Here is a 22,369-nt window from a genome sequence, read left to right on the forward strand (position 1 = left end):
GGATTCCATTACACGGAAGATACCATACGGAGTTAGTTATTTCGTAGGACGTTCAAACTAAAATTTATTGATGAACGCATAACTACTGAGATTAAAGTATATTACATTTTACTACAAAATCATATTAGTGTGTGTTTTTGTAAACAATGCCTAACAGACTATTTTATTTTTAATGTTAGCCGTTGTGCCTGATGGTATTTTACTTACTGCCAAACACTCAACAGTTCCTAGTGGAGTGGGCACGCTAGTCAAAAAGTTTACCTGTAGCGTAACCCGTGATTGGCCAGCGTGTTAATATATGGCAAGCCGTTTCAATATATATATATATGTATATATGTATATATATATATATATATATATATGTATATATATATATATATGTATATATATGTATATATATATATATATATATATATATATATATATATATATATATATATATATATATATATATATATATATATGTGTACAATATATAATACATATACAATATATAATACAATATACAATATATAATACATATATATGTGTACATTTACTTTTAAAATACTATATTAAAATCTTATGTCACTTAAATAAACAATCTAAATGTGTTACTTTTAAAGGAAAGTAATGTGAAAGTGTGTGTTAAGTTATTTTACGTTTTTTAAAAAGCTTAAGATTGTAATATATTTCTTTTAAAAGTAACTTTAACCAACACTGGCTACTAGTACCCATTTTTAGATATTAGTATCCCTTTTATTAGGATTAACTAATATTTTGCATTAGGCCTACCTAATAAGAACTAGTCCCTATTTGTTTTTTTATAATTTTACATTTTAAAATTACACTAGTATTTATTCATTAATTTGTTATTTTATTATTTTATAATTATTATTTTTTAATAATTAAGTTTTTAAGATTAAGTTTTTAATCCAGCTCCACGGTGGCCATTTAGATTAGTCATATAAGTTGTGCAATAAAGCAGATCTGATTAGTAAAACGAGATGTCTACTAATAATAATTTCCATAAAATGTCAGTGTCTAATAAAAAAGTACTATTTAATGACTGCTTAATAATATTTAAAATACACTAGTCACTATTACAACAATTGCTAGTCATAAATTAATAGATGACACTGAAAACAGACTACCTTGTAAACAAATTATGTAGTTGAAATACACACTAGTCAAAACTAAAAAGTTGACATCTCGATAACTCATGATCACCATATAGCAAATCAATAAAAAATGTGCTTATTTTTTACTAGTTACTGCTGAAATAAGAATTAATAAGTATCAGTATCAATGTAATAGTTAACAGTTTCTAATAAATAAATACTTGTAAAAAGAAATAATATATAGAGAAATAAGTCTGTAAAATAACAGAAAATGGGGCAGTTTATCACAAGGTTTTTGTAGCGCAATATACAACACAAAGCCAGACAATATAGCACCACAAACTATTACAAATGTCCATATAACTCACTTTTTCGAACTTTTCAATGTTAAAAGCTGCTGGGGAAATAAAATTTAGCTTCCATATTGCAATTAAAAACTACAAATGAGAAAAAATAAAAACAAAAATCACAAAAATACGGAAAACTGCTAATTTACAGATATGTTTGAGAGTTTAGCTAAATAATAAGCACCATTATGGTGATTAGCAGTATTGAAGTGCTTGAAAATAGATCCTACTATTCGGTATGGTTTGTAGATTAAATGTTTAAACAGCTTGCCATAGTGATCACACACCTTTCTCATCCGTGACTCGTGCTTTATTATCTATGGGAAATTGAAATAGCTCAGGCCTTGTCTGGCATCTGCGATCTATACATAGTAACGTGCATTGGCTTGTGGAAAAATATATATTTCGCAATCAAATTTGCTCACAGATTGTGCGTCATTTGAAAGCAGGTTTCTGCTGAACGAGCTCTGATACAGCAGTTTTAACTACTCCCAATAGTCTCAACATGTGACACAATGTGAAAAAAATACACTTAAAAACACTTATAAGGAATGCTCAGTATACTGCAGCAGATTTAAAAAAAAAAAATACTTAAAACATACTCGATCTTTACTTAGCGCACTTAATAAATAAATTAAATGTTCTGTTTGAATACTGGTAATGGCATTTGAAGGAGTAATGAATCCGGCGATTTACCTGAATCCAGTGGTGAGAAAGTAAGAAACACATCATCTATCAAACACATCGGCAGATTCTGAAGCGCTAATGAGGAGCATTTTTCACATTATTCCTAAATCGATTCCGGGTATGCCTATATGCATCATTTATCAATTCATCATTTTATCAAGCAGTTTCCTTCTTTCCAGTCACACAACAGGATTAAGACTTTTTATTTTTATTTATTTATTTTTTTTTATTAGGGGTAACAATAACAACATCATACAAATTTGTTACAAAGAGTGTACATGAGTTTTACAGAGAAGTAAAGCATCAAATAGGCACATGCAAGAGAAAAAAACAACAAAAAATAAATAAAAAATAATATAAAATTATGTGTTAAGAAAATTAAAAAAGGAAAATAAGTTAACAGTTCTAATAGCTGTAAGATTTTTAGAGGAAGCAATAGTTCTAATGTACTGTTAAATTTCCTTTTCAAAAACAATAAAACAAGGTATACGTTGAGAGAATTTACAGCGGTGTATATGGAATTTAGCAAGGATTAAAAGGAGATTAATAATGAAATATTCCCTTGCTTTTATCATCAGGAGGATTGAAAAAAAACCCAATAGGATATCCTTAAAAGATAACAAGAATCCCGGTAATATTTTGCGATGAATGACCAAGGAAAGTTCCATTCAAACGCATTGTGTATGAGGGCAATTCCAAACAATATGATCAGCAGTTTGATTGGTTATATTACAGAAAGAGCAGCATGTCTCTATATCTGACTTAAATCTTTTCCAAAATGTCTTGGCTGGGTAAAATCTGTGTAACAGTTTAAATGAAATTTCTCTAATTTTGTTAGTTATTATATATTTTACAGATAAAGACCAAACTCTTTTCTATTGAATATGATCATATATTTCCATCCAAAAAAAAAACCACATATGGGGTTGTTACAATTTCCTTTTGAAACAGAGAACTGATTTTGTAATTACGTGAGGAAGGTTGTGATAAAAAACATATTTTTCCCACTGAAGTTTCCAAGGGGTGCAATGGCACGGACGAAACATTGGATACTCCACCATAGCCTCGAAAAAGCATTAGAACACCTTTAGGAATTGCATCCATTACAATGGAAACAGGATAAAGACTTGTTGACTGCAGGCCAAACGTTCCTGACGTCACACTGTATAGTCCTTAATCAACTTTGGACCTTATTCAGGTTTATGACAGGGTGAGTAAAGAAACACGGGTCAGGAAGATTAAAATACCATAAGTGCAGAGTAATGGACTTTAAATGTATTTATTTCATCATTTGTTTGATTCATTGTTTATTTAGATAACATTTAGAGATACCATTGCTCTGCTAGAAATAAGTCTGTTATATCACAACCTATATTTAATAATAACAGAATGCATTACAAACTGCTTTGACATCATAATAATAAATAATAAATAATAAGACATCATTTATTTCTTCTTTTTTTCATGATTAATTAATTCATTACCTTATTTATTTATCTATTTATTTTAGATATGTTTATGGAGACTACTGCTCTGCTATAAATGATTATTTAATAAAAATATAATTGCATTAAACAACTGCTTTGACATCAAAAGTAATAATAAATGATTTGACATCATTACTTTTCCTACAATTTCTTTATTTATTTACATAACGGAATGCATTAAACTTATCTGATCACAAAAAATAATAACAAATATTTTGACATCATCATTTCTTTTGAATGATTTTTGTATGATCACACTTTACATTAAGGATGCATTAGTTAATGTTAATGTATTTACTAACATGAATGAACAATGCCAGCACATCATTTATTATTCATATTTCAACATGCACTTGTGCATTATTAAAATCTAAAGTTGTGCTCGTTAACATTTAATGCACTTTGGGTAAACAAGAACAAACAAGTCAGTGCTATGATGTTACTGTTTTAAATTGTAAGAGTACTCATGTTTTTAGTTCTCTAATTAAAGTCTAAATAAATTAAAATCTAAATAAATCAAAATACAGTTGCTGTGTATTATAAGACCAGCGTCGAGATGATCCCAAGGTTTCCATATCCTGGACCAGGCCGTATCCTGAGCAGCTACTGTGGTGGTCATGGAGGAGTGGAGAACATGAGACTGATTCCTGTGACGCTCCAGGGACAGACGAGTCTTCGCTGAGGCCAGCTTCCAGCCTCCGCCACTGAGACTGCAGCTCTGCACAAGACGTTTGGCCAGCGGAGAAATGGTCGTGCCCATCTGAGTCTGGTTTCTCTCAAGGTTTTTTTTTCTTCACTTTCGCCAATTGGTGAAGTTTTTTCCTCACCGCTGTCGCCACTGGCTTGCTTGGTTTGGGATCTGTAGAGCTGCGCATCGATGGATTTGCTCTTCAGTGTTTGGACTCTCAGTAGTGATTATTAAACCACACTGAACTGAGCTCAACTGAACTGAAAATAAACTTTAAAAACTGAACTACAGTATTTCAATTTACTATGTTCTTCTATGTGAAGCTGCTTTGACACAATCTACATTGTAAAAGCGCTATAGAAATAAAGGGGAATTGAATTGAATTGAATATTCACGTCTCAGAAAGCCAATCAATATTTTGATTTGACTTTTTTAAAAAGTAAAAATTTCAAGAGTACTAATGTTTAAAAAACACCTATTATGCCCCTTTTTACAAGATGTAAAACAAGTCTCTGATGTCCCTAGAGTGTGTGTGTGAAGTTTCAGCTCAAAATAACACACATATAATGTTTTATAACTCTCTGAAACTGACACTTTTGACTGTCGTTTTAAATTCAAATGAGGTTGTGCTCTTTTCAGAAGAGGGCGGAGCTACAAATACCTGTGTGTCAGCATAGTGGCAGATTCAAAAACAAGATGTCCTAGGGAGAGATAGTCACTAGTGGGCGGGGCTTTCCCCCTCTGATGACACGTACAAAGGGAGAATGTCAATCAAAGTGTTTCTGCAGACTGTTTATATATAGAGTGATTATAAACAATAAAACTAATACATTTTTAACATTACAAGCTGGTTTTACTCTTTATAAAAGTAACATTTGCATAATAGGTCCCTTCTAAATATACTCTAATTAAAGTATAAATCAAAATCTGAATATATCAGCATACAGTTGCTCTATTACCATCCAATATCGGTCTCAGAAAGGCAGTTTCACAGTCACCATCGTGTCACGCCCACTGCATTATGTAAACGTCCCTGTCAGCTTCTCTTGAGTAATATAAGACAGTACAGTGATGTAAAAAGCAGTCAGTGTGGGATTTTTCTACCGCATCTCTTCTTCTGCGCTATTTTTAGCTCGCGCGCCTGATTCGCGTGCGCGCGCGCGCGCGCTCGGCTACTGTGAGCGCGCAATATCCGCGGTGCGTTTTTTTATGAATGAGTGTATATGTGTAAGAAAGAGAGAGCGTGTGTTCGCCATCTCTCTTATAACATCCCGCAAACGAGCAGAAACAAAATAAACAGCTCTTCAGGTGAGTGTCTTCTACATTTAATAGATAGATAGATAGATAGATAGATAGATAGATAGATAGATAGATAGATAGATAGATAGATAGATAGATAGATAGATAGATAGATAGATAGATAGATAGATAGATAGATAGATAGATAGATTGCATAATTGTGTTTAATTCATAGATTTTGGTTCACAGAATTGATTAAAGTGTATTAATTTTTTTATGATTGTTTTATTTCATAAGTGACAATGTACTGTACAATGTATGCATGCGGTTGTGTGTCATTAGGCTAATTACAGTCATTTTGCATGGAGGTCTGTCTTATGAATGTGGGATACCTGATGCATTTTATTACAGTAGCTTACTGTACCTGTAATTATGATGCAAATGCATATTAATTAGAGTCGTTTTTTGTCTGAAAGAAGGGTTTGGAGCTCTTGGTAACAGGTAGAGAATATATCCAGCATCGTTTGCTCATAGGACGACATGGGGGACACATCACTGAGCTATAAATAGATCTGACAGCAGACACACACACATGCACACACACACAGCCTCTGCTTTTGCCTCACAGATGCTGCTGTTTCTCCAGCGTGTCTCTGCTGATTTTGATGCGTTGGTTTGTAGAGAATCTTCAGTGTCTGGGGATCAGCTCAACAGGTTACATCTACAGGTCTGCTATTAATAAGGCTGTGAATATGCCACTGTCTGCTGCTATTCTCGATGCTGCAACAGACTCTACACAGCCTGCTGGAGATATTTTAGTATAGTATAAAGAGCAGATGCAAAACAGCTCACAAAATCTTACATAACTATAAAGGTTGATTTGCATGAAGGGCAAGTTGATGTAGATCAGGGGTAAGAAACCTATGGCTCTGGAGCCACATGTGGCCCTTTGACCAACAATATGTGGCTCTCCAGCTGTCTCGCTTCAATACTATTTTAAAGTTTAAAACATTATAACTATCGCTAGAAATCAGTTTCCTATTGAAAATACAATTACAATTCCCTTTTACTGTATTTTCTAAAGCAAAATGAAAAGACCTCAGTTTACAATGAAAGGACTTTTCAAGAGTTCACACTTAGCTGATAATCAATAAAGCGTATTTGGCATGCTGTCCCGGGAGAGAGCCCGGAGCTCGTAATATCCTCGAGCCCGGGGCTCCCTCCCGTTAGAAGGGCGAGAGGGGAGTTCGAGCTCAAGTAGGTCTCGAGGACTCCCCTGCTTGTCGCCATGTGAGAAGTGTAAACTAGGGTTGTTTTCGGTGATAATTTGGTTTAGGCGATTGGCTATAGTTTATGTTTTTGGACGGTGGGAGGAAACCGGGGGACCCGGGGGAAACCCACGCAAACACGGGGAGAACATGTAAACTCCGCACAGAAAAACCAACCAGCCCGATAGGAGGTTAGACCAGCGGTGTTCTTGCTGTGAGGCAACAGCGCTAGCCACTGGGCCACCGTGTCGCCCTATCGGAAAAAAGGGGGAGGAAGTAGGGGTGGAAGGAGGGGGAAGCTTCAAGACGAAGATAACTGGAGTGAAAAACTCTGGTCTATAATGCTTCCGTAATCATCTAATGGGTCAGATTACGGAGCTAATGAGGAGCCAGGCGTGTTGATCATAAGCACGTGATCCTCTCGAAATTAGTTTATAAATAAACCACACTTATTGCAATGCCAATTTTTATACCAATGCACATATGTGATGCTATGGTTTAGTTTAAATCGTGACACCAATAAAGGGCAAGCAACTTACACTTCTATGGTAACCTCGCGCGTGTAAATTCAAACAACATTCGTTAATGGCGATGGAAAAAGAAAAAAATCTATAACTTGTCCTTTGTTCATACATTATGATGCGTTATATTTGTTTATTTTTGAGTTATGCATGAACATAAACAAAGGTTTTGTTTAATCATAAATAAAGTTTTTTTTATATACACACCCCTAATGGCTCTTTAAAAAATACATTTGCTAAAAAAAAATCAGCAATGGCTCTCTGCTGATAAAAGGTTCCCGACCCCTGATGTAGATGATGCATAGCTGAGTTAAATATGCAGATATTTGCATTTATTTCCAGAACAGAAATTCACTGCAATGGTTTAAAAGTATATCATTATTATTAAAATTCTACATTAAATATTCAATTTAAGTTTTTTTTTATTTTTAAAAATGTATATATTTTTACTTTAATGTTTATTAGTTTGCTAGTTATTTATTATTATTATTTATTTAGTTATTTAGTTATTAGTTTATTATTATTATTATTATTAAGTATAGTTTATATATTTTTTTACTTCAATGTAAAATTTTCTTGAGTTTCTTTACTTCAATTTGAAGAATTACAAAAATCTGAAGTGAATTATATTACATATATATGTTAACATATATAACATACATGTTATATTTAATTATATTACAGTAAATACATTGATAAATAATTTACAACACAAAAAGTTAAAATTACACGAACATTTTTAACTTAAAAGTAAATAAAAGGTCTAATTAGTTTATGGGTCATCATGCACCATGGGTAGGCCCACACAGAATCTGCGAGCGCAGAATTCCGCAGATTTTTAGCCCATCATTAATTCTGTTTATTTACCCCTGTAAATTTAGATTTAATCAGTTTTTAAATTAATTTCAGTAATATTATTGACTAATATGAAAATATTAATATGATTTATGTACAATATATTGTGTACAGTCCTATTTTCTGTGTTTTAGTAGAGATATTATATGGTAGACTTGCTTTGTTTACCAAATAAAGTGAAGCTAATTGGATTTGCATTGCAAATATTAAATACAAGTTAAAAAGGTATTACTTTTTATTTCATATATCAAAGTTTTAGTTATGATACTCATGTTATGATAAATCATTCTGCATAAATCCGCAGATTTTTAACCCAATTCTGCGCAGAAATAGCAAAAACGTCTGCAGATTCTGTCTGGTCCTTATAGCAATAATATCTGCAGATTCTGTCTGGTCCTTCCACATGGAATTCCACTGTTCATTCTTTCATTCATTCATTCACAGCAGAATGAACCGCATACTATTCCAGCATATGTTTTACGCAGTGGATGCCTTTCCTGCCGCAACCCAGTACTGGGAAACACCCATATCCTCCTGCATTCACACACACTCATACACTACGGCCAATTTAGTTAATCAATTCCCCTATAGCGCATGTGTTTGGACTGTGGGGGAAACCGGAGCACCCGGAGGAAACCCACGCCAACACGGGGAGAACATGCAAACTCCACACAAAAAATGCCCACTGGCCCAGCCGGGACTCGAACCAGCGACCTTCTTGCTTTGAGGCGACAATGCTAACCACTGAGCCACCGTGATGCCCCACACTCTACCTTTATGGAGACAATAGTTACCTTACCTGTAGCTTGACCTTTTGACCTCTCTGTCACACACGCACACACACACCTGGTCTGAAGGTATAGTCTCTCTCATTGATATTCATCATCAGATATATTTAGTTCCTCAGTGTGTTACTGGCTGCTTCAGAGACACAGATGGACACCAAGCTGACAGGTGTCTGTTTTAGCACACAAACAAACACACACACACACACACACACACACACACACACACACACACACACACACTCACACACACACACACATACACTTCTTCATATACGCATATACATCATCATATTTGACAGACAGATAACAATTTTAACACTTTATAAATATTCCAGACTGTGAACAGCAGGAGTGTGTTGTGAATCAGTGTTTGTGGTGTGTGTGTGTATGAGTGTGTGTCTGGTCTGAGAGGTTTAATGAGTTGGTGAGTGTGTGTGGAGTGACGCAGACGATTGCTTGAATGATGTCAACACTGAAAACCTCATATTGGCTCATCCGTCCTCAAAGAGACGAGGGTGGAGACCTGCAGCATTCCTGATACACTGACATATACATACAGATCACACACACACACACATGTACGAACACACACACACACACACACACACACACACACACACACACACACACACACCCACACACACACACACACACACACATATGGACACATGTACAAACAAACAAACAAACAAACACATACACACACACGTGCATACAAGCACACAAACACACACATGTACAAACAAACAAACAAACACACACACACACAAATACACATGCACACACACACATACACACAAACACGTGCACACACACATGTAAACACATCTACAAACCAACAAACACACACACATAAATACACACACGCACACACATGTACAAACAAACAAACACACACACAAACACACGTACAAATACACACACGCACACACATGTACAAACAAACAAACACACACACACGTATAAATACACACACGCACACACATGTACAAACAAACAAACACACACACAAACACACGTACAAATACACACACGCACACACACACATGTACAAACAAACAAACACACACACACATGCATACAAGCACACAAACACACACATGTACAAACAAACAAACACACACACACACATACAAATACACACGCACACACACACATACACACAAACATGCACACACACATATGTAAACACATCTACAAACCAACAAACACACACACACACACACACGTACAAACAAACAATCACACAAACACGCACACACATGTACACATAAACATGCACACACACACACATGTAAACACACATCTACAAACCAACAAACACACACACACATGCACATGTGCAAAAAACAATCACACAAACACACACACACACATGTACAAACAAACAAACACACACATACACACACGTACAAATACACACACGCACACACACATGTACAAACACTTACATGTACAAACAAACCAACAAACAAACACACACACACGTACACATGCATGTACAAACTAACAATCACACATAAACTCACACACGCACACACACGTACAAAGAAACCAACAAACACACAATCACACGCATATACAAACAACACACACACACACACACGCACTCACTCACTCACTCACTCACACACACACACACACACACACACACACACACACACACACACACACACACACACACACACACACACACACACACACACACACACACACACACACACACACACACACACACACCAGATCACCTGCATTACATAAGTCCCTGAGTAGAAGCACTTGAGTATTTAAGCCTCAAGAGGGCGCTGCTGCCAACGTATGCTTTACAGACGCACACACTTATGTTGTTAAATGGGTAGTTCACTCAAAATTACAAATGAGTAACTATTAGTAACAAAAAACACAAAAATAACACTAATATTAATAATATATATTAATAAATGTAAACTCCTGACCTTCAGCTTGAATCTAAACGAGTCTAAACCTCTTCACTTTAACTAATTCAGTAGAATTTATGTCTTTAAAATTAAAGGGTTGCCAGATTTTATAGAATTTGTCTTCTTTAATATTAAAGCTCACCACCGCCAACTTATCCAGCATATGTTTTATGTAACCAGCTGCAACCCAGCACTGGGAAACATCCACTCTCACATTCACACACACACAACGGCCAAATTTAGTTAATCAATTCTCCTATAGCGCATGTGTTTGGATTGTGGGGGCATCCCGAGGAAACCCACATCAACACGGGGAGAACATGCAAACTCCACACAGATATGCCAACTGACCCAGCTGGGACTCGAACCAGCAACCTTCTTGCTGTGAGGCGAAAGTTTTGATCTAAATGAGTCTTCAGTGTAACCATCTCCATGTCTTTAATAATCAATGAAGGGTTGCCAGATTGTGTAGAATTTGAACTTCTTTATTAATAAAGCTCGTTTTTTGACATTACTGTAAGAATGTTTGCTCATATTTCTGAGAGGGTCTTGCCAGAACATTAACCAAAGATCTGATCTCATTCACTGTGTGTGTGTGTGTGTGTGTGTGTGTGTGGATAATGCAATGCAATAATGCCGCCTGAAATACACTCTTCCACACAAGCGGTCAGTGTCTGTTGCGGTAACACAAGCCTGCTCTCTGCTTTAGGCAGTCTAAATAGTGTACAGTGTGCAGTGCACTTGTCCTCCAGCACAGTTTCTGGTGTGTATAGATAGAGCAGGCTGTGTTTGCTGTGCTGGTTATTTTTATCTGTCCTCTTTTACCTCGGGAGTGTGTGTTTCTGTTAGACCTGTGTGCACATGACCTATTTTACCACACACACCTATTGTTTTGTCTGGAGAGGAAGAGCGGGAAAGCTATAGGCCTCTCTCTCTCTCTCTGTGTGTGTGTGTGTGTTTGTGTCTGTCTGTGCATATGTGTTTGTGGCTCTTTGTGTGTGTTTGTGTTGTGTGTATGTGTTTGTTTGTGTCTGTCTGTGCATGTATGTGTCTGTGTGTATGTGTCTATTTGTGTGTGTGTGTTCGTTATGTGTTTATGTGTGTGTGTGTGTGTGTGTGTGTGTGTATTTGTGTAGTGTGCCTGTCTGTGCGTATGTGTTTGTGTGTGTGTGTGTGTATTCGTGTTTTGTGTCTGTCTGTGCGTATGCGTTTGTGTGAGTGTGTTTGTGTTGTTTGTTTGTGTGTGTGTGTGTGTATTTGTGTTGTGTGTCTGTCTGTGCATATGTGTTTGTGTGAGTGTGTGTATTTGTGTTGTGTGTCTGTCTGTGCGTATGCATTTGTATGAGTGTGTTTGTGTTGTGTGTGTGTGTGTGTATTTGTGTTGTGTGTCTGTCTGTGCGTATACGTTTGTGTCAGTGTGTTTGTGTTGTGTTGTGTGTGTGTGTATTTGTGTTGTGTGTCTGTCTGTGCGTATGTGTTTGTGTGAGTGTCTTTGTGTTGTGTGTGTGTGTATTTGTGTTGTGTGTCTGTCTGTGGATATGTGTTTGTGTGAGTGTGTTTGTGTTGTGTGTGTGTGTGTTGTGTGTGTGTGTATTTGTGTAGTGTGTCTGTCTGTGCGTATGTGTTTGTGTGAGTGTGTTTGTGTTGTGTGTGTGTGTGTGTGTGTGTGTGTGTGTGTGTGTATTTGTGTAATGTGTCTGTCTGTGCGTATGTGTTTGTGTGAATGTGTTTGTGTTGTGTGTGTGTGTGTGTGTATTTGTATAGTGTGTCTGTCTGTGCATATGTGTTTGTGTGAGTGTGTTTGTATTGTGTGTGTGTATTTGTGTAGTGTGTCTGTCTGTGCGTATGTGTTTGTGTGAGTGTGTTTGTGTGTGTGTGTGTGTGTGTGTGTATTTGTGTAGTGTGTCTATCCGTGCGTATGTGTTTGTGTGAGTGTGTTTGTGTTGTGTGTGTGTGTGTGTATTTGTGTAGTGTGTCTATCCGTGCGTATGTGTTTGTGTCAGTGTGTTTGTGTTGTGTTGTGTGTGTGTGTATTTGTGTTGTGTGTCTGTCTGTGCGTATGTGTTTGTGTGAGAGTCTTTGTGTTGTGTGTGTGTGTATTTGTGTAGTGTGTCTGTCTGTGCGTATGTGTTTGTGTGAGTGTGTTTGTGTTGTGTGTGTGTGTGTGTGTGTGTGTGTGTGTGTGTGTGTGTATTTGTGTAATGTGTCTGTCTGTGCGTATGTGTTTGTGTGAATGTGTTTGTGTTGTGTGTGTGTGTGTGTATTTGTATAGTGTGTCTGTCTGTGCATATGTGTTTGTGTGAGTGTGTTTGTATTGTGTGTGTGTATTTGTGTAGTGTGTCTGTCTGTGCGTATGTGTTTGTGTGAGTGTGTTTGTGTGTGTGTGTGTGTGTGTGTATTTGTGTAGTGTGTCTATCCGTGCGTATGTGTTTGTGTGAGTGTGTTTGTATTGTGTGTGTTTGTGTGCATGTTTTGTCTGTCGATGTGTGTCTTCGTGAGTGACTGTGTTGTGTATGTGTGTCTGTCTTTGCATTTGTTTGTGTGTGTGTGCATATGTGTGTGTGTTTGCGTGTCTCTCTGCGAGTGTGTGTCTGTTTGTTTTGTGTTTATGTATCTCTCTCTCTCTCTGTGTGTGTGTTCAAGATCCAACCAATCAGTATTGTTGTGCATGATACATTCCCAATCTGATTTATGCAAATATATGCAAATGACATACAAGTTCATATCTGGATTTCTCATATGCAGTATAACATATGTCACACATACAACATTCATATTTGTTTATAATTTGTTATAATTATTTTAATATATGACATATTTTATATACATGAAATCTAAATATGTATATATATATATATCATTTGCATATCATTTACATAAATTCCCATGTATCATATGTGCAAATATATCTATGCGGGTTATCAATAAGCATGCGTTCATTAAATACATTTAGCCTTTGCAAAATCCTGAGGTGTTGCTATGCAGTCGGCAAGCTGTTTGGAAAGCGTTGCTAGTCTGGTTGCTAGGGTGCAGGATGACACGAGCATTAGCAATAAAATGTGCTTGGGAAAATAACGTTGTGGTTGTATTCATCCTCTCCGTCACGCATCAGGAACATCTCACTCTGGGGATTTCAGCTCTTTCTGGATGATTTCAGTTCCCTGAGTGTGTGGGCAGGCCTGAGGGGATTCCACATCACTGTCTGCGATTGAGGTCCGCGTTTGGTGTTTTCCCATGATGATGTTTAGAGCTAGCCGGCAGCTAGCTCTCTGCAACTCTCACATGGTCGCCCAAGCAGGGCTGCGCCCGGTCAGTACCTGGATGGGAGACCACATGGGAAAGCTAGGTTACTGCCGGAAGTGGTGTTAGTGAGGCCAGGGGACTCTATACTGCTCAATAAGTGCCGTCTTTCGGATGAGACGCTAAACTGAGGTCGTGACTCTCTGTGGTCATTAAAAATCCCAGGATGTCCTTCGAAAAAGAGTAGGGGTTTAACCCCGTCATCCTGGCCAAATCTGCCCACTGGCCTCTGTCTATCATGGCCTCATAATCATCCCCATATCATAACTGGCTTCATCACTCTGTCTACTCTCCACCAATCAGCTGGTGTGTGGTGTGCGGTCTGGCGCAAAATGGCTGCCGTCGCGTCATCCAGGTGGATGCTGTACACTGGTGGTGGATGAGGAGATTCCCCCCATTGTGTGAAGCGCTTTGAGTGCCCAGAAAAGAGCTATATAAATGTTAGGAATTATTATTATTATTAATATTAGAGTCCAGGATATCAGACTGGGAGTTTCAAGAGTTCACACTTAGCTGATGACTGATTATAAAGAGTGTTTGGCATGCTGTCCCGGGAGAGAGCCCTCAGCTCATAAGATCCTCGAGCCCGGGGCTCCCTCCCATTGCAGGGCGAGAGGGGAGTTTGAGCTCAGGTAGATCTGGAGAACTCCCCTGCTGTAGTAGCTAATGAATAGATAGAGATCGCTCTTAAGAGATAACTACTTACTAGGAGCATGTCTATGGTGGCGATTTGGATTAGTCAGTTAACTTAAGTTGTAAAATATCTGAGCATATTTGTCTCAGAAATCAGAATCCACATTTTCTGCTCTTTATTTTCTGGATGTGTGTGTGTGTGTGTGTGCGTGTGTGTGTGTGTGTGTGTGTGTGTGTGTCGATTTGCAGATGGAAAAATCAAAGAATGGTTTGTTTATTGACGCAGGCTTTGGGAAACAGGAAGTGGACTGCAGAATGTCAACAGAATGTGTCCGGATGAGTCTTTGAAAGTAGTCAGTGTGTGTGTGTGTGTGTGTGTGTGTGCGTGTGTGTGTGTGTGTGCGCGTGCGTGTGTGTGTGTGTGTGTGTGTGTGTGCTGCTAATGCTTTAACTGAGATGAAACGTCAGAGACAAACAGGTGAAGAGACACAGAGTCTGAGAGTAAACAGATAACAGAGGAGATCAAACCCTGGAGAAACACACGTTGACAGAGAAATCTCAGCAAACACACACACACACACATACACACATACACACACACATTTCAGCACATCTGTCTGACAGTATATCACACATCAAAAGAAGACTCAACTTAAGATAACAACATTAAAGCTGTTTATGTATGCATTTATTAAGTCAGCTGTATGTTTCTAAACTAATTCATTTCATTCGTTTGACGTCAAAATGTGACGTGTTGCTTTAATTAGACAGTTAGCATGGAGAAGAGTTCATTTTAATTTGCAATATTAGAATAAAATCCAACAAAAAGAAAAAAGTTTACATTTTAAATTAATTGTTTTAATGAATGTTTAATTAATTTAAGGTTTTACATTAAATGTAGTCATTTTCATTTTCATTCATTCATTTTCTTTTCAGCTTAGTCCCTTTATTAATCCGGGGTCGCCACAGCGGAATGAACCGCCAACTTATCCAGCAAATGTTTTACGCAGCGGATGCCCTTCTAGCTGCAACCCATCACTGGGAAACACCCACACTCTCTCAGTCACACTCATGCACTGCGCCCAATTTAGCTTATTCAATTCCCCTATAGCGCATGTGTTTGGACTTGTGGGGGAAACCGGAGCACCCAGAGGAAACCCACGCCAACACGAGGAGAACATGCAAACTCCACACAGAAATGCCAACTGTCCCAGCCAAGGCTTGAACCAATGACCTTCTTGCTGTGAGGTGACAGCTATACCCACTGTGCCACCACGGCACCTCATTTTCATTATTTCAACAATAATTACAATATCAAAAAAAAAGAGAACAAAAATGACACGAGTACGGTATGTTTAGATTTAATTTTGTTTTAGAAATTAATCACTTCAGTTATAAAGTACTGTATTTTGCACTACATTTATTCACATTTTCTTTTTAATTACAGCAATAATTACAACATTAAAAGCAAAGTAAAAAACACAAATATTTTATTTTGATTTTTAAATTCATTTATTTTTGTATCACTTAAAGGAAATTACAGAAAATAATGTACAGTACAATGAGGATGTTTTTCAATAATGAAGTTTCTTTACTGCAATTTGAACAACAATTTTTTTAGTAAATAGTATTTATTTATACTTCATACAGTAAATATTTTATTTATACTTTAAAATTATTAAATTATTTAAAATATGGAACTTATTGAACTTATAAAAATGAAAATTATCCTACTATATATATATATATATATATATATATATATATATATATATATATATATATATATATATATATATATATATATATATATAGTTGAAGTTAGAATTATTAGCCCCCTTTTTCTCTTTGAAATATTTCCCAAATGATGTTGAACAGAGCAAAGAAATTTTCACAGTATGTCTGATAATATTTTTTCTTCTGGAGAAAGTCTTATTTGTTTAATTTCAGCTAGAATAAAAGCAGTTTTAATTTTTAAAAACATTTCAAGGCCAAAATTATGAGCCCCTTTAAGCTATATTTTTTCAATAGTCTACAGAACAAACCATCATTATTCAATAACTTGCCTAATTACCATAACCTGCCTAGTTAACCTAATTAACCTAGTTAAGCCTTTAAATGTCACTTTAAGCTGTATAGAAGTGTCTTGAAGAATATCTAGTCTAATATTATTTACTGTCATCATGACAAAGAGAAAATAAATCAGTTATTAGAGATGAGTTATTAACACTATTATGATTAGAAAAGTGTTGAGAAATTCTCTCCGTTAAACAGAAATTGGGAAAAAAATAAACAGGGGGGCTAATAATTCTGACTTTAACTGTATATGAGCAATATCACACGATGTGATATGGCTGTATATCGGCACTGGTGGGAGGCGTGAGTTGGTTTGAGGCCACAGGCTGAGTGCCTTAAGCAGGTTGCACACCAGAAACACTGCTTGGCAGCGCGCCGCATAGCGCCACGCAGGGCCACACATTTCAGAATTCGAAACATAGGTTTCTTTCAGGGTACACACACCGGCGCCGCAAGTCACCGCCGCCCAGCCATGACTCAAGACACTGTTAATTTCTCTGCCGCGCCACAGAGCGCCATCTGATTAGTTTCATGTTAAATATCATGCGAATGTGCGCGTCTGGTGTGTGATACTTTTAACTGTCATGTGCGCGTCGTGTCGCTTCAGGTGTGCGACCTGCTTTAGTGTCCCACCAGTGTATAATATACAGTGTATAATATAATATATAATATACAGCCATATCGCACTGCTACGGGTGTGATATTGTGTTTATACAACAATTTGATGGCAAAATCATGTGTATAAAAAAGAAAATCAAACACGGAGAGTCTCACGGGAACTACTTTCTTCTGCCACTCATACACATCTGCAGCTGATGGTCAGAACAGCAGAAACGGTTGCTTGAAAACACAACGTCACTTTAGAGCTAGCATTTGTATGATTCTCTAGCGTAATGTCTAAAATATTGACAAAACAGGTGATTTTGCTCACATTTTAAGATTACAAGGCTGAACGGCATGAAATGTCATCAGTCTACAGAGATTTCCTATTATTTCTCTGTTGCAATCAGGAGATCACAATACTCAATCCAGAAAAAGCCAAAGCAAAGCAAACACTATCAGATTACTATGGTATAAATACAGCACTACAACATACAAAAGAGAGAGATCGACTTAGAATGGCACTTACCTGATTTATAATGATGTGATCAGCTGAAATACGAAAAGAAAAAGAGTGTTTCTCCCCTAAGGGCTTATGCTGTCTCTGTCGCCATCTTGTGGCCGCCAACCGTCAATTTCTGCTCTGCATGCTCATGGCTGCCGACACACAAAATCTCTGAAATTATAAATATTTAAAATAGGCACTATCCTTATTAATAAACTGCATAGTTGCAATCTAAACAAGAAAGCTTCAAAAGTACATTATAATATCCAACAGCTGTAATATTTGTCAACTGTAGTGAGTTTATTGATCTGCTGTCACTCTGGTGGAGTAATACACAAGGGTGAAGAGGTTGTACGAGTGCTGTTATTGCAGAATATCGCACGCCTCTCAGCCAATCAGACTCGAGAACCAGACAGAACTGTTGTGTATATATATATATATATATTGCACAGCAACAATATTTTATTATAATAAAATCTACAATGTTAAAATATTAAATATATTAAAATAAATATTAAAATTAAAAATTAAAATAAACAAGACTTAAGATAATTAATTGTTTTGCTGTTTACGATTCCAGTAATAATGTGTTGTTGTTTTTCGTTGATACAGCAAAATCTGAACTATTTCTTATAGTAATTAATTGTAAATTGTAAATTGTAAGTAATTGTAAAGTTTTTGTTTGTTTGTTCACTTGTTTTGTTCACATTTAACAATTCACTACAACCAAACATCCCAAAATATCAATAAAAAGCCCATCACAATGCCTTTCAGACTTCATCCCCTTCACCCAGAGCTTAATTTGATGCTTCTTTCTGTTGGTTTTAGTGGTGAAAGGCGAGCTGGCGGTTGTGTTGGAGCGATTCACCCATGCAGAGATAAATGAAAGGAGAAAAGCGAGTGCGCAGGGAAGAGATGAAGGCAGACAGCTGTGTTTTTGTGTTGCTATTTCCAGAGTCTGGCCGCTGCTCTACTCCCCTGGTCTGGCCCGGCCTATTTCTGTCCTGGGCTGGTCCTAATGCTATTCTTGGCACCTGACTGAGCAAGTGAGCAAGAGAGAGAGAGAGAGAGGGAGAGAGAGAGGGAAGAGTAACAGAGACAGAAAGCGTGAGACTGACTGAAATACACACACACACATGCAGAGACAGAGCTGCTGGAGACTGTACTGAGGAACACACACACACATACTCACCTGTGTTGTCTGTACCTGTGAAGCTCCTACAGAGAGAGAGAGCGAGAGACGGACGCTGAAGATCCAGAAATGCTGCAGACCATTTATGAGTCTGACTCCAGCATCAGTGCAGAGTGGAGGAGGAGAAGCCTGGACTCCAACAGCACAGCCGGCACTACAGGTACACACACACACACACACACACACACACACACACACACACACACACTCCGCTGGAGCTTTAAACTGATGTGACGTGATTTCAAAGTTCCGTATTGCATGTATTTGTCTCTTAGAATTCCGATTATGGAATGCTGAATGGAAGTGTCCATTTAGAATTCTCATTCTGAAGAAAAAAATGCAGAGAGAATTTCAGTTCTGTCGGAGGTGTCGGTTTAGTAGTCTGATTATGGATTTCTGAGGGAAGAATCGATTTCATATTCCGGTTATGGAATTCTGCAGGACGCATCCATTTGGAATTCAGATTATGGAATGCTGATGGAAGTGTCCATTTAGAATTCTGATTCTGAAGAAAAAATGCAGGGAGAATTTCAGTTCTGATGGAGGTGTCAGTTTAGAAGTCTGATTATGGACCAATGACCTTCTTGCGGATGGTCTTATGGATTGTGATCATGGAATTCTGAGGGTATAATTTAGACTCAAAAAATATATTTTTTATTTGTTCAAACTACTTAATTAAAATGAGCTGAAACAACACAATTTTTCAGATTTATTTGGGACAACTTAATTTATTTATGTTCTATCCACATGAATTTGTTAAAAGTGTTAAGTTAACTTAATCGATTTGTGTTGGGACAACATGAATGAATTGTGTTGAACCCTGCATTTTTTACAGTGTAGTTAATATTCCAATTACGCAATTCTGAAGGACATATGAATTTAGAATTATGATTATGGAATTCTGAGGGAAGAATTAATTTTATATTCTGATTACGGAATTCTAAAGAATGTATCAATTTAAAATTCTGATCATGGAATTCTGAGGGTAGAATTAATTCTGATTATGGAATTCTGAAGGATGTATACTTTTAATATTCTGATTATGGAATGCTGATGGAATTTAGAATTCTCATTCTGAAGGATGAATGCAGGGAGAATTTCAGTTCTCATGGAAGTGTCAGTTTAGGATTTTGATTATGGAGTTCTGAGGGTAGAATCTTGTTACTATTCTATTTATGGAATTCTGAAAGACATGAATTTAGAATTCTGATTATGGAATTCTGAGGAAAGAATCGATTTAATATTCTGATAATGGAATTCTGAAGGTCGTATCAATATAGAGTTCCGATTATGAAATGTTGATGGAAGTGTCAATTTAGAAATACTGATTCTGAAGGAGGAATCCATGTATAATTTCAGTTATGATGGAAGTGTTGGTTAAGGTTTCTGATTATGGAATTCTGAGGGACGTACTCTGTAAAAAATGCTGAGTTCCACACAATGGATTCATGTTGACCCAACACAAATCGATTAAGTTAACTTCACAAATTTAGGAGGGTTGAGTTTAAAACAATTAAATCCATTTAGAATTCTGATTATGGAATTCTGAGGGAAGAATCGATTTAATATTCAGATTACGGAATTCTGAAGGACGTATCCATTTAGAATTCTGATTATGGAAGGGTCAGTTTACAATTCTATTTCTGAAGGAAGAATCTGCGTACAATTTCAGTTCAGATGAGTGTCAGTTTGGGATTCTGATTATGGAATTCTGAGGGAAGAATCAAATTAATATTCAGATTATGGAATTCTGAAGGACGTATAATTTAATCTTCCGATTATGGAATGCTGTTGAAAGTGTAAATTTAGAATTCCGATTCTGAAGGAGGAATCCACATAGAATTTCAGTTCTGATGGAAGTGTCGGTTTAGGAGTGTGAGGGTAGAATCTATTTAATTTTCCAATTCTGAAATTCATTAAGACGTATGAGTTTAGAATTTTGATTATGGAATTCTGAGGAAAGAATCTATTTAACATATTTAGCTTACGGAATTCTGAAGGATGTTTCAATTTAGAATTCTGAGTATGGAATTCTGAGGGAAGAATCTATCAAATATTCTGATTACAGAATTCTGAAGGACGTATCAGTTTAGAATCCCGATTATGGAATTCTGGGTTCAATGTAATGTTCAAAAATCTCTATTTACTCTCATTTAATGCCACTGCTGCCTAAAATGCGAAAATTATGTTCTTGATTTTCAACTTTTGTAATGGCTCTTCAGTCAAAAACTCAAGTCTGAAAATATTTCTACTTAAAACATGACAAAAAGTGAAGTTTTAGAATTGTAGAGGTTTACAATCTATGAGCTTGTGTCCTGTTTGTTATTGCAGTGCATTACATGTACTTCATTTGGCTTGAAATGAGAAAATACATATGTGGAAGATAAACTGATAGCAGAATTCATTATTATTTAATATGCATTCCAGTTCTCTCCAGCAAGGTCAAAAGTGCACAATCTGTCCTGAACTCATCTCCTGTGGGACTGCGTCTAATATTAATCCAAAAGAAACATTTCCAGAATCCACTGAAGGATCTGAGCATCTTTAGTCTTCTATGTCTTCTGGTCTTGCATCTAAAGTGGTTTGAGACACAACAATTGTCATTTTACAAACTATTTAGAAGAATTATGTACAATTCAAATATTACAGTTGTCTGTAGTTTATGCTTTTCTGTTTACCTTTGCTTTAGAATTGCATTATGGGACCTTTATTTGAGCTCTGACTTTAATTTGGAGGATAAAAATGTAACTTTGTTGTTTAATAAAGTCGCATTTAAATATTTCATAACAATATGTTGTATAAAAACAACAATAACAGGTCATTGTGGTTTTTATAATTAACATGACCCATAAAATATATAAAGTATTAACCCATACAATACATTGTTTCAACTACTAAAAGTGTTAGTAAAATAATACAAACGTCTTATGTTTTCATTATCAAACTCTGTTTGTGCAGTGATCAAGGACCCATAATGCAATATGAAAGCATGAATAAAACAACAACAACAACAATGAATCAAATAATTAAAAAAGAAGGAATTGGTACAGTAAAGAAACTTATTTTTTGGTAATCAAGAATGATCAAAATGACACAAAAATTGTGCAATATTATTCTGATTTAAAATAGTGGTTCTCTATTGCAAT

General features: G+C 36.3%; 1 protein-coding gene across 1 annotated transcript in view; it reads left to right on the top strand.

Annotated features, from left to right (window-relative positions):
* Positions 1-5,547: 5,547 nt before the first annotated feature.
* Positions 5,548-22,369, top strand: part of LOC130247255 (histone deacetylase 9-B) — a 66,928-nt gene continuing 50,106 nt past the window's right edge. Inside the window, exons 1-2 of the mRNA XM_056480485.1 lie at positions 5,548-5,617; positions 19,247-19,383. Of these exons, the coding sequence (XP_056336460.1) occupies positions 19,293-19,383 (91 nt within the window). The 5' untranslated portion in view covers positions 5,548-5,617; positions 19,247-19,292. The remainder of the gene's footprint in view (positions 5,618-19,246; positions 19,384-22,369) is intronic.

This window comes from Danio aesculapii, chromosome 19 (genome assembly GCF_903798145.1).
Source record: "Danio aesculapii chromosome 19, fDanAes4.1, whole genome shotgun sequence".
Classification (NCBI taxonomy): Eukaryota; Metazoa; Chordata; class Actinopteri; order Cypriniformes; family Danionidae; genus Danio; species Danio aesculapii.